General features: G+C 40.2%; 1 protein-coding gene across 8 annotated transcripts in view; it reads left to right on the forward strand.

Annotated features, from left to right (window-relative positions):
- ATE1 (arginyltransferase 1) overlaps positions 1–14,522 on the forward strand; it is a 74,273-nt gene that overhangs the window by 53,560 nt on the left and 6,191 nt on the right. For 7 of the 8 annotated variants that reach the window (XM_079976719.1, XM_079976720.1, XM_079976717.1 and 4 more), the window contains one exon: positions 9,230–9,350. In XM_079976719.1, the coding sequence (XP_079832845.1) occupies positions 9,230–9,350 (121 nt within the window). Of the gene's footprint in view, positions 1–1,834; positions 1,949–9,229; positions 9,351–14,522 lie in introns of those variants that run through there. The other variant, XR_013839082.1, reaches the window with a different exon arrangement.

Below are 14,522 nucleotides of genomic sequence, written 5' to 3' on the forward strand. Positions count from 1 at the left end.
ACAAAAACTCTGAACGTATACAGTAACTTTATTTCTCCAAGGGTTAGCATTATCATTATCAGAGTGAGTACCAAGCCTGACTTGGCAGAATATTACTCTTTTCTTCATAATTTTTGAATATTTCCAGCTGAGGTTGTTCAATTTTATTTTATTTTATTATTTTATTTTATTTTATTTTATTTTACTTTGTTAAGCAGTTATTTTCAATCTGCCAGTGTTGTACAGTGGTTAATATCAAACCAGGGCTATGGAAACAAAAGTTTCAGATCTTCACTCCGCTGTGAAGCTTTGGCCAAACCCATGGTTTGAAGTTGACTTATCTTGAAACAGAGTATATGACTGATCAGATCCAGGCTCAAATTCCCTCTCTGATTATCCTCTGGGAGCATCTTGGGCTGTCCTGAAAGGAAAAGATGGACCAGTGGGGGGAAGAGACAACATGCAATGTCCTTGGAAGAAGGGAAGTGTAAAAATGTAATAAATAAAAACTTGCATTCAGATCAGGTTGAGTTGTTTTGCTCAGTCTTTGTTTGCCACTGGAGATCTGGAACTAGAATTTTGTAAAAGTCAGTTTTTAAAAAATCTGAATACAGTGGACGCTTGGGTTGCAAACGTGATCCGTGTGGGAGGCATGTTCTCAATGCATCTGCGCACACGTGGGTCATGCTTCTGCACAAAGCACGGTTTAGTGTTTCTGCGCATGCGCGAGCGCCGAAACTTGGAAGTAACCCGTCCCGGTACTTCCGGGTTTGGCACGGTGCGCAACCAGAAAACGCGCAACCTGAAGCATCTGTAACCCAAGGTATGACTGTAATAAAAGATTTGAATGTTAACATATAGTTGAGGCAAGATTTCTAACAAGAAGCCACCCTGAGCTTTGCTTTATTATTGATTATCTTTGTATCCCACCTTCCCTTAAAAATGCCCAATGCAGCTAACAACAATAAAACCCACTATAAATATAACTAAGCAAATAAGCAATGTTCCAGTAAAAATAAGATAAGCGCGTATAACAAAAGTTGCCAGTTTTGATCAGGCTAATTTAAAAATTGAGGAAAGTAAATAAGCATGTTATATATATTCAAAGCCGCACTGCTGGTCCTTTAAAATTAAGTCTAGAACGAGGCGACTTGTGTTCTTTGTTTTCAGAGCCAATAGGTCACAAAGCAATGGCATAGTTTTTTCTGAGGTCCATATCTTCATAGCAGGCAGAGTGGGGTGAAGGGGACCTTCTGGGGAAGACTGGCTTTCATTATATGTTCAGACTCCACCCCAAGCAGAATTTAAAAGATCCTTGATACAAGATGAGTTTACAGCTTTCTGAAATGAAATGTAAATTATTTGGATTTGTAAGAAATTCATTTGGGGAAGAAGCAGTTCAGAGTCATGCAATATATAAAACTGTGAAGGATAGGCTGAAATTGGGGTGGAGGATCCTAATATGCTTGCTAAGAATAGAATTTGTGTTGTGGGGGAAGTTCCTTTTGGGGATGTTTACAGCTCATGGATCAGACTGCAAAAAAATTGAGACCTTATTGGAGGGAACTTCCTACCCCAGCAGGACAAAATGACCTAACGGGTCTTTTCCAGCTCTTGTTTCAGTGTTTTCTATTAAGACTGCTTTTACACAAAGTTCACATGGCAGTCACTGATACTTTTTGTAAGCTTGTAAAAGCTTGTACAAAAACCAAGAATGTTTATATCTGTTATAGGCAATACACTTTAAAACAACTTTTAGAAGCCTGTTGTTTCATTTCTAGTGCACAGTTCAAATTCTTCAAATCAACGTGCTGCACATATAATAGCTGTTTTCCCTTCTTTTTCTTGGGCACAGCTTGTTAGGGTTCTCCGGAGAGCTAGTGAAAATTGAATAGTCCAGTGGTGTCTACCCTGCTAGAGAGAAAAGGAAATGAGAATTTCTACACTATCAGATTTCTCGCAAGAAGAGGTCAGTTTGGCAGAGACAGGATTAATAGCATCGTCTTCAAAACAATAGGGAATCTGTCTACCTTTCTTTCACAATGCCGTTAGCATTTTGCCCTTTTATACAAAATCCGTCTGTACATGTTCTTAGAGAACATTAATGGTGCACAAGGATGAAAAATGCTCTGTTGGGTTTCTAGTAGGCTATGTTTATGCTAATACTACTAAGAATCACTGCATCTTAAGAAGTTATCAGGGAAGCTACTTAATCAGTTTTAGGTGTCTTCTCACTCTCCTACCCCAGTACACCTACCATGATATTGGATTGTATCCAGCAATGCCACTCAGCTGATGAGAAGGTTTCTGTCACTAGTTTGGATCCATTTGGATCCAGGAGAAGTGTAGCCCTGTTAATTTTCCTGGACCTCTTGTCACCTTTCAGTATAGCTACCATGGTATCCTTATGGAACTTAGAAATACAGCAGTTCTCCTCCTCCATGAAGACTGGGAGACTGCTGCTTGGTTCCATATTGTTTATGCTCCACATTTCCATTTGTCTCCCATGTGACTCAACATCCATGCAAAACTACTAATATCCAGAGATGCTGTGAAGCATGCTGCACTTTCTTGGCTGCAGCTTTCTGTGTTTGGGATTTATCATGAATACATTGGCAAGATAAGATCAAACAAACCTAACAAAGTGGAGTTGGGGATGCACTTCTAAAGGATCAAGTTTGCAGTCTGGAAGTACTCGGATCCTGACCTCTGTTTGGAGACCCAGAGTATTGTGGAACTGAAGGACTTTTTACCATTTGAGTGTTGTGAGCCATTCCTGGACAATGATAAGTTCCACACAGTTATCCATGGTCTGGTAACCTCCAGACCAGAGTTTGTGTGACTGTAGTATGTGTGCCCTCATAAGATTGAGGGCACAAGGAGAAGGGGACGACAGAGGACGAGATGGTTGGACAGTGTTATAGAAGCAACCAACATGAATTTGACGAAACTCCAGGAGGCAGTGGAAGACAGGAGTGCCTGGCGTGCTCTGGTCCATGGGGTAACGAAGAGTCAGGCACGACTAAATGACTAAACAACAACGGTATGTGTGACTGAGGCAGCCTGGCTACCTTTGAAGGCTGCTTAAAAGCCTGTTAGCTCAAATTACAGCTGCTGGACTGTCATCTGGGGTTGACCAATGAGAGCAGGTATTTCAAATGGATTTTGCCACCAAAGTTGATGGGCACTGCCATTTGAATGGTGTGCATGTGCCACATCTTGTGATTGGTTATGCAGGTCTTACTTAGGCCCCCCCCCCAATATTTTATTCAAGTTGGCACCCCTTCTTCCTGTCTATCCTGGAGGAGGATTGAGACAGGAGAAATGGTCAAGCCTGGCACTTACCTGGGTCTTGTTGAAGCTCTTACATGTACCATAAACTTATCATTTAGCATTACGTGTGAACAAAGCCACTGAGTTAATTTTTAAAAATTCTGTTCTATGCATAAAGTCGCAGTGGTGCCTTCTTGTGCAGAAAAAAAAATGTTAAGATGATCCTCAGTTTTAAAATATTTAAATAATTATGTGGCTATGCTAATTGTGGTAGGTGGATCTGTTTAACATAGGAGTGCATCTGATCACCAAATCACTTTTGGACTGGATAGTTGGATCATTGTTTCAGCTGCATGCATACAGACTCCCAGCAGATCACAGCTGACAATTTGCCACATATGCACACTAAGCCGTGTGACTTACTGGAGGTGTGTGAAAAAATTTAGGCAGCACTCTGACTAGGAAAGAATGAAAACTAAAGGAGAAAATGTGCTAAATGACTTTTTGAAAGGCTTCCCAGCCCCCAGTATAAACTCTGAACTGGAAGCAACTTAACAGCTTTTTTTTTTTTTTGAGAGAGAGAGAGAGAGAGCGCTTGCCATTTAAGATATTCAAGATTTTAAAAGCAAGAGCTAGAAAAATGACTAGGATGCGCCAGAAAACTAAAGCATGGGGGAATAAAGAGGAAGTCGGAATGATGGCCCAGTTGAGCTATGAGGAGGAGCCTATGGGCTTGCATGCTGCTGCTGCCCAGTCTTCCTTCCCTCACCTATATAAATCCCTCCTTCTCTGCTCTGGGTAGCAGTAATTGATTGCACTGATTCAGACATAAAACTGAACCTTTCAAGTTCTCTATGCATGTAGGCATTCCCATGCAGACATCCATATGTAATGCATGAATGTCAGCAGCACGACCACTGGTGCATCACCGTTCTATACATAATTTCATCTTTATGGGATGCATGCCTGAAGGGGGCTATCATCTTTGTTGTTTCTGATTCGGCTCTTTTATTATTTTTATTCTGTGTGGTGCAGTCTAAACACAGTTTGCGAAAACAGAGTAGCAGAACTCACTTGCAAAGCACTCTCCTGGGGGTGGATAATGCCTATCTCTGTTTATGCAATGAAATCAGGGAGCAAGGGTCTGCTGTAGTACTTGGCTGCTGGGATTCCATTGGTGTTCCCTTTCAAGGAAAAGGCTGAATTTAATAAACGTTTAGGCTGGCTCATTTTCTCCTTCTCTCTCTCTGTCTCTCTCATATGACGGCGCTGCCTTTGCCTTAATGCATTGCTGTTGATAATTTGGGGTTATTTTGTTTATGTAATGTTAGGGCTCCTCTTCTAAGCAGCTGGCTGGAAACTGAGATGAAGGCTGCCTTAATTCGCTTTTAATAAAAGATCAATGGGTTATTGTGGAAAAATAGAACACAGATGTACACTTTACCTGATAAAAGAATTAAATGTGTGTTTAACCTTTTCTGTTTGTTCTGTGCTACTGGTACTTGACCTTCTTTGTTTTTTTGAAACTATTATCTTTCCTCGGAGCTTTTACTTTTCATATTTGGCTTAGTCTGTGAAAACAAACTGTGCTGATGCTCCTTCATCTCAAATACTCACCAAATCCCTCAGATTTTCCAAAATATTTAAAAAGTAAATCTTCAGACTTAAGTTTCATTAAAACCTTTGGCCTTGCCTTGGAACAGAAGTCCAGAGATTGGTTTTAGCACAGAAACTTGAACACATAGCAAGGCAGAGTGAGAATACGTCAATTAAGGAACCTTATGGCAGAGTTGCCAAGCATGCCTCCAGAAGTTTCCAATAAAAAATACAGGCATGCTTTACATTGGCCTGAATTAATGTCATATGTAAGTGTTTTGCTTTCAGTGTATCTTTTACAAAAGGGAACTAGTGACAAGAGAATATGGTTGAATTTATTTTTGGGGTGGGGTTGGGTGCATTGCACCACAGGAGCACAGCAGGGGAGAAGAGGGAAAACAAGGGAGCAGAGAAATGTGCACTTTATGCAGCCCTGGTTAAAATATACCTTCCTTACAAAACAAGGATAGGCTAGTGTTATGGTGGGTATTAGGAACTTCTACACAGTCCCACATTCAGTACAGTGGTACCTCGGGTTACATACGCTTCAGGTTACATACACTTCAGGTTACAGACTCCGCTAACCCAGAAATATTACCTTGGGTTAAGAACTTTGCTTCAGGATGAGAACAGAAATCGTGCAACAGCGGCGCAGCTGCAGCAGGAGACCCCATTAGCTAAAGTGGTGCTTCAGGTTAAGAACACTTTCAGGTTAAGAACGGACCTCCGGAACGAATTAAGATCTTAACCCGAGGTACCACTGTACTGTACAACCCAAACTACAGATTTGTTGAGGGTACTCTTACCTTTTGCCTCAGATAGAAACATTTCTCTCTCTTACTGACTGCATCATGAAATGAGAAGTAGACAGTCTCCATCTTTGCTAACATGTAAGCAGCAGGTGTAGGGACGCAGGTGGCGCTGTGGGTTAAAGCCTCAGCGCCTAGGACTTGCCGATCGAAAGGTCGGCGGTTCGAATCCCTGCGGCGGGGTGCGCTCCCGCTGTTCGGTCCCAGCGCCTGCCAACCTAGCAGTTCGAAAGCACCTCCGGGTGCAAGTAGATAAATAGGGACCGCTTACCAGCGGGAAGGTAAACGGCGTTTCCGTGTGCGGCTCTGGCTCGCCAGAGCAGCGATGTCACGCTGGCCACGTGACCCGGAAGTGTCTCCGGACAGCGCTGGCCCCTGGCCTCTTAAGTGAGATGGGCGCACAACCCCAGAGTCTGTCAAGACTGGCCCGTACGGGCAGGGGTACCTTTACCTTTACCTTTAGGCAGTAGGTGTGTTAGTCTGTTCAGTTCGATCCTGCAACAATTAGTATATCAGTACCATTTTAATGGATATTCTAGTTATTTCTTGTTGTTGTATTTTACCCTTCTAAATTGGTTTGGTTTTCCTGGTTGTGTGAAGCTATAAATAAATCTAATAAACAAAATGAAATACTGAGGATACTTTGTGAGCCATTCAAGAAAAGAGCTACTTTATTGTGGTTTATCACATGGATAGTGGGATACACAGATTATGCCCAATAACCATGCAGTTGTATTACCGTGACCACTGTTAGGAGGTGTAGTGTTGCATTTTCATTTAGCTGTTGGGGCACAGGGGAACCCAGCCATATTTATTACTTGTACATAATGAACGGCTTCCGTAGCCAAGTGTGGGATTGGATGTGCCACTGTAAATGTCCGTAACATGGACTTGGGTTTCTAACGGCCATCATATGATGAAGCTGGTGTGAGACTAGGCCCTGATTGGGGAGTACATCTTTGTGATCTCTCAAGATGGAGAATGGGAAAAAAAGAAAATGTGGGGCAGTAGGCCGACAGCATTTCAAAGCATTTTTATCTTTGTTCAAAAGCTTAAGCCTTTACCTGTGGTGTAGGGAACATTGTTTATATGCAATAATGAAATTTAATTTTGTTAGAAGTACAGTACTTTCATGTATAACTTGATTTTTCTGAAACAAGGCGAAGGTTTCATAACCCGTGGTTTGAAGTTGGTTAGTTTCAACAAACCATTCCACAAGATTATCCTGTTTGCATTGACAAGCTGCAATTAATAAAAAGCAGAACTCCTCCTTGTGGCCGTGTTGAAGGAGAAGGGGGTGTTTTCCAAAGAATGCTGCAACTCATTCGCATGACGCCAAACCATGATTTATGTTGCATGTGAAGTGACCAGTGGGTAAAGTTGCCACTGGTCACTTAAATTCAGCGGAAAGCACATTTTTATACCTTAAACAAGCCTTTCTCAACTTTGAATCCCCAGATGCTGTTGAACTACAACTCTCACCATCCACAGTAAGCGTGACCAATAATCAGGGATGGTGAGGTTTGTGCTCTCAATAACATCTGGGGACCAGGTTTTGGGAAGGCTGCCTTAACAAAAACAGAGTTCTCCGTAGCAGGATAAAAGAGCAGGGAATATGATTCAGTAGTTATCACTCTGTGTGCGTTTGTGTGTAATATGACATTAAGAACTGTTAAAAGGACTTTAATATGTCAGAACTTGAGTATGTTATATCCAGTTTGGGGGGGGGGGGTTCTAATTTTTTTCTACCCACATGTCATATGTGAGATTATTGCTTAATATCTTTTTGCATCTATGTGGAATTATCCAGTTCTGCAAGAAAATAGTAAAGTGAAAACCTGGAGAAGAAAGTAAACAAGATTTGTTTGTGATATTTAATGCAGTAAAAACCCTGATGTTTTGGAAGTTGCATAACTATTACAGCTTCTTCAATATTTATTTTTTGTTGAGTCGTAATTCTTTTAAAAAGCCACATTTCTATTAAATTTACTCAGCTTTATCCACAGAGCTTTAACAGGAGCCAGGAGTCTGTGTATTGTTTCAGAGTACTTGTACATAGCACTGGGGCAGCAATGCATGTATTTTTTGGAAGGTTCAATATTCTTTCTTTCTTTATTTATTTCTTTATTTCTTTCTTTCTTATCTTTAAAAAACAGCCTTTCACATTCCCTGTATAAATTGGTCATCATACAGACATTTGATTTGTACACTATTCAGCTTCTCTAGATTTGGGTGGCTAACCTGACTGCAGTACAAAATAAGGGTTTTTCACAAATTGCTACTCCGCGAATAATTTTCAGGATGTTTACTATAACTCTGAAGTGGTGAGGTGTGTGGCAAACTCATGATTTGAGACAATCATGCACCCTTTGTAGAAATAGTATATTCATGCACAAAGGTAATGCCCATATTGAAGGCAGGGAGCAATATGTCTAGAAGCTGTAACTTTAAATAAGTGGTTAAGCTGCACAGTGTTAATATATAAGTAAGAAAACCAGTTTCGATGATTCTGGAAGTAATCTAAATGCGGCCAGACAGTTACCCCCCCCCCCCTTTACGTTAAAAAGCATTGCATATTTGTTAGATATTTTTATTGTAATACAAGTGTCCCAAGATCCCTCTGACTTTGTCTTTCTAAAATAACTTTTGTTTCTATTCCTAGTCCTTTCAGCTACAAATCAACTAGTTAGAAATTAAGCTAGGCGAAGTACAGTGAGACTTATTTGTTCATTCTCAGATTGTTGGCATCCATCTGTCTCGAGAGACAATGGAGTGGTTCTCCGGGGATGAAGTCAAACCGCTGCAGTAGCAGCAACAAAATGACTTCTCTGGGGCTTAAGCCTTGCCAGTGTGTATGTAGGTCCTGGGCCACCCAGACGTCAAGGCCTGCCTCTGCTGGCCTCACTGATGTAGTCCAAAAGAAAGAATGCTATGGTGACACCAGGTTGGTTGCAGGAGTTGCTGGAAGGAGGTATACAAAGCACCATACAACTACCTTAGCGACTCCGCTCCGGATTTGTATAGGGCTTAACTTCTTGGCATTTACTTTTCCTGAAGATATCCCACAAGGCAGCAAAGGTTATACGATGAGAGTTTTCCTTCACCTAGATGAGCTCCCTTCCCAGGTTGATGAGCCCCATCTGCCCCTGTTCTCAAATTACATTTCAGTTAGCAGTACATCAGATTATTCTGTTTGAAGGGTTATTGAGCTAGGTGCTCAAAAAGGTTAAGCAGTCAGACAAGTTGATTTTAATGTGCTTTGTGTATCAATGGTTGTATTCATTCAGGAAAAGAGAAAAAATGCCACTGATTGATTAAATTAATAATAGAGCTAAAATGTTAATTGTAAAAGATAAAAGAGTGTGAAGAGATCTCAACCACCAAAGCTGAACAAACATGTTTGAGAAATAGTGTGTCCATCTCTGTTTTTTTGGATGGATTGTTTTGTTTAGAATTTTCTATTGCTAACTATGAACTTTATTCTGGACCTAAAAACATTTGGAGTTCCGTTTTGATTTTTGGTTTTTGGTTTTTAATAACATACCACTTACTTCTTCTCCTTTTTCTCCTAGGGCCAGTACAGACCATCTGATTTGTTGTGTCCAGAGACATATATCTGGGTACCTACTGAACAGTGTCTGCCTTCTCTTGAGCATTCAAAATATTGTCGCTTCAATCAAGACTTAAAAGCAGGTAGGTATATAATTTACATCCTTTGCATATACTGTAAGATATTAGACTATAAATCAGGCACCCCCAACCTTGGCCCTCCAGATGTTTTGGGACTACAACTCCCATCATCCCTGACCACTGGTTGGCCATGGCTGCTATAAATGCTAAACATTTGAATGTACATTGTGTCCCATGGCTAAAGTGACATTGTTAGCATCTTCCATGTATTCATTTATTCAGTAATTTTAATTGGCTAATTCCCACTCTCGTAGAGTCCATTTAGTTACTAACTAGTGTATAAGTAGTCCCTTTTAAGTCATCCAGCACACTTTAAGTGCTCCATTTCACACATTCACCAGAGACCAGCATTCAGAAAGTATAGTAGTAGAGAATCCCCACCCCCACAGAAAACACACAAATAAGCTGACTTTTCAATGTAAATGGATTTTGGATGCATTTTTATGCCCCAGTTTGCATTAATGGAGCCTCTACACAATGGGGATTTGTGTGTGTGAAATATGCTTCTTCCCTGCCACCATTGCACTGTTCCCGATGAATATTTGAACAATCTCATGGTATTTTCTGTACAATACCACCTAACGTGTAGTGATGGCTAAAATGTGCTCTTGGTTTGTTGTTTTGATGTCGTCCTAGAGACTGTTCTTCAGACAAAACCTGTGTCGATCATGGTACTGTGTTCTATATTATTTTGGTGTAAAAACAAATAAAAAAATAATGCAACCATGAAAACACAAGTTTGACTCTGAATAACATTATCCAGAAAAATATGAATATGCTACACTTCCTGCCGTCAAACCAAAGTGGTGTTTATCATGAAATCTGGGTTGAGTGACACCATGTATAGTGAGCTCCTATCATGCTTCAATTGATATGTAAAATCTGGATCTGTTATGAAGTGAAACACTTTTTGACATAGCATTACAGAACTTGAGAGAGAAGCTTGAAAGGTATTACAAATTGAAAAATGAAGTGAACGGGTTCAAGGTAGGCAATGTTTCAAGTTGCTCTTGCCTAAGAAAGAGAAGAAAAGTTGTGCTGTTTTAATAGATGTGCTTGAAAAAAACTGGGAGTATGGGTAAACTGGTGCCCAAGATGGCAGCATTATAATATAAGAAGGGAGGCAACAACATTAGATAAAGAATCTTAGTCTTGTATGTATGCCACTATGAAATGATAAACTATAAAAATCTGCATCTTTGTCTATCCTGAGTACATCAACCCAGACACGATCTGAATTCAGACTTATGTCCTGTGGTTTAAGGAAATTAAAACATAGCTACATGCTGAACAGCCGAAGGCCTGCTGTGAGCTACAGTCATTTGAGGTTTGGGTAGCTGCTTTCTTGAAGGAAGCAGTGCTCCATTCCAGGGCCGGTTTCCTGCAGAACACTTCCTTACAGTTGTCAGTAAAATAAGTCCTTTAATTAAAATACAGTGAGTATAAACATCGGGCTAAACAGACAATGGTATGCTCTGTTTCACATGAAATGACTTTCCATAACAAGACCTGTAGGTATCATACTGTAATAGTTCATAATTGCAGCCAACTCTGATGTCGTTTTGGTGCTTTCTAAAAACTCAGTTATTTATTCAGGCCTTTGCTGACTGTTATTGCTTTGAGATGTTTCTTGGAAACATTTCATAAATGAAACGAAATAAATAACTGGATACCAGTTGATTGCATTCATTCATTTTGTGGTTGCCCAGGCCTATTGACTGCTGCTTTGTTTTATTATGTAATATTAATGTATTTTTAACATACGATTGATTTTCTTTCATTATAGTTACAACTGATGAATATCCCATTCCGTTAATGGATTTAAGCTTCTCAACCCCAAAATTTAGAAAACATATTTTAAACTACTAACTAAAGAGTATTAGGGAGAAAAAGTGAATCTCAAAGGAAGGGAAACAGTTACTCAGAAGTGAGATTACTGAAAATGTTCTGGTGTTGCCGATATACAAAGCAACCATACTTACAGCATAATCTTGACCATGTAAGACCAGTTTTTGTTGAAGCGCCTTTATGCTGGTGTTGTGTGTTTCTGCTGTGAAGGTTCATCATGCAGTTGAAATTACTCTCCTTGTAAGGATAATATAAAGGTTATGATGCGCCAGATGCGCAAAATAAATAAATAAAATTCAGGGACATTCAAGAGTTGGGTGTCTCAGATTCCTTTGTGTTGTGTAGGTGGACCATTCTTTCTGTGCAAGTTCCCAAAATAGAAAATTGATAGTGGCTGATTCCTACCAATAAATTTGAGAGAGTTTAATGAACAAAGATAGTTGAACTAGATTAATCTATTTCCTCTAAGGCAACACGGCCTCCTAAGCTAAGGTGAAGAAGACTAATCGCTATTCCATAGAGAGTGTGAAGTGTACGAACACTTCTATATTTGAAAAAGACTAGAGCTTTCAGTGAGCCCAATAAGATCATGGTAGATGTGAGACTTTGAGACCTCAGTTCTAGTGTAACTTTTTCTCTTGGGTTGTGTTGGCTTTTATGAAAACTGAGAAAATACTGTGTACTCCTTTCTTGTGTGTCTGTCTTGCTGTTTCCAAAAAATGTTGTTTACTTGTTTCTGCATTGTCAGGTCATTAGCTGCATTAATAAATAAACAAGCCATGAAAGAATGTTCCAAATCTCTGCAACTACAACAAAAAATTCCCTTTTTCTTGTCAAAGCCCATTCTGGCTTCTCCGTAAGTTTGAACTTGAAGCAAGGTCCCATTTGGTGATCTTAACCTTAGGGTTGTTCAAATGAGAAGAGATAAAGTAGAGATAGTTAGGAACAAAATGGAGGGGGGAAACAATAATTAAAAACAATTAAACATTAATAGAATTAGAACTATGTATTAATATAACGTCTCTATTAAGAACATACAGACAATCACAACAAAAACAGCACGCCAGTAGCCATGTAGCTGTCATACAGAGTTTTAAAGCATGGGCCACAGATTGTTCAATAAGTTCCAGAGAATAAACTATTCTATAGGTTTATGAGAAATTTCTATTTTGTTATGATTTCCTAGATGTGCCTTTGTAATATGTGTTCTTTCTTTCCTTCCCCCACTCCAGAAAGTCCAAGATAATTAGGCAGTTGAGAGTGAGATTAAAAGGTAAAGGTAAAGGTACCCCTGCCCGTACGGGCCAGTCTTGACAGACTCTGGGGTTGTGCGCCCATCTCACTTAAGAGGCCAGGGGCCAGCGCTGTCCGGAGACACTTCCGGGTCACGTGGCCAGCGTGACAAAGCTGCATCTGGCGAGCCAGAGCCACACACGGAAACGCCGTTTACCTTCCCGCTGGTAAGCGGTCCCTATTTATCTACTTGCACTCGGAGGTGCTTTCGAACTGCTAGGTTGGCAGGCGCTGGGACCGAGCATCGGGAGCGCACCCCGCCGCAGGGATTCGAACCGCCGACCTTTCAATCGGCAAGTCCTAGGCGCTGAGGCTTTAACCCACAGTGCCACCTGTGTCCCTGAGAGTGAGATTACATAGCTAATAATAATAATGAATAATAATGGGAAAGACCCTGATGTTGGGAAAGATTGAAGGCACAAGGAGAAGGGGACGAAAGGGGACGAGATGGTTGGACAGTGTTCTCGAAGCTACCAGCATGAGTTTGACCAAACTGTGGGAGGCAGTGGAAGACAGGAGTGCCTGGCGTGCTCTGGTCCATGGGGCCACGAAGAGTCGGACATGACTAAACGACTAAACAACAGCAATGCATTGTGTTCACCCAGAGATGCATCTCAGTACTTGTTAAGTTAGCAGCAAAGCATACATGTTTTTAATGCAGCCTGATTGTAACCCTAGTGACTAAAGAATACATCAGTTCTAAGTAAGAACTTTTTTTCTGATACTGAAGATATTTTACACACATAACTTTAGTACGTATTAGCAGTTTCCTTGTAAGGAGTGGGTGGGGAGAGCAAGCCTTTGATTAAAGAAACAAAAGCTATGAAATACATTTATTTTCCCATAGTTACCATGGCAGAGTTTGTAAGGTTCTTGCTCCACATTTTTCAGAGGGGGAGGGGTAAACTGCATTGATTATTCCCAGCAACTGCTTCAGCTTATTACATTTTGGAACGTGCATCTGTTTTTAATTAACTTTATAAACACTTGAAGGCAACTGAAGTTCATAATCCAGCATGATCCTTGATCATAAAGTATGTTTAAACAGTAGAGATAGTGCTAATGAACTGTATCCAAACAAATTTGTCAACTCCACTTCTAGCATGAGAAGGAAAATGCTAATAGGTAGATGAAATTTTGAATCACTGACCTTGTTAAATAATTCTAGTTAAGCTGCATTTACTAGAGAGAAGAGAGCACCATTATCTGAACCTGTTTGTTCTTCAAGCACAAATGTTAAATCCTGCTAAAATCAGCTCTCCTATAAATGAAATTTGGGTGGTGGCGAGGGGTGTAAGGTGGTTGTAACTTCATAAGACCTCAAATTCCTACCAGCTTCTCTTTCTAGATCTATCTTGGAAAAATATCACATGGAAATAAACATCAGTGTAATGTCTTCAATGTGTATGCTTTCTCAGGAATCGCTCCAAAAGCATTTCTGAGGAAGCAACAGTGGAAAGGTCTAAAGATCACTTTAAAATTACAGAGCTGTACATTCCACTGGGATGAAAGATGACTGATTTCAACCTAATACTTCAAACGTTTATGCCTGCTTGGGGATAATTCTAAAGGATTCTTGTAGAAGTATAGAATGTTAGAAGTGTCCCTGTGATGCATATTGTGTTTTAGGAAAGGTCTGCTATTTCTTTCTATGTTTGGCTGAGTGCAGCATTGGTTTGTTGGTTTGGTTGCATTAATTATAGACCAGCTATAACATTTTGAACCAGAGTGATTTGATTTATCCATATGTACTTGATTCCCCTTTTTAAATACCTGATTTTTAAGTGCTCTTGATATTTTTTTCAGATATAACTTCCCTTTCCTTGGCGCACCTATTTTGGAGTGCACGGATGAAAGGCCCGCTGCTTATATTAATAGTAAAAACTGCCCATAGAACTTACGACAAACCACTAAGCACCACTGACCACAGCATAATTGAATCCAGCAGCACTAGGGAGCATGGAAGCCCTCTTGCTTTTAAATTTTTTGTAAGGGCAAGGAGAGAGTGATTTGGTATTAAAGGCCATGAAATCA

The sequence above is a fragment of the Podarcis cretensis genome (genome assembly GCF_951804945.1).
Source record: "Podarcis cretensis genome assembly, chromosome: 5".
Classification (NCBI taxonomy): Eukaryota; Metazoa; Chordata; class Lepidosauria; order Squamata; family Lacertidae; genus Podarcis; species Podarcis cretensis.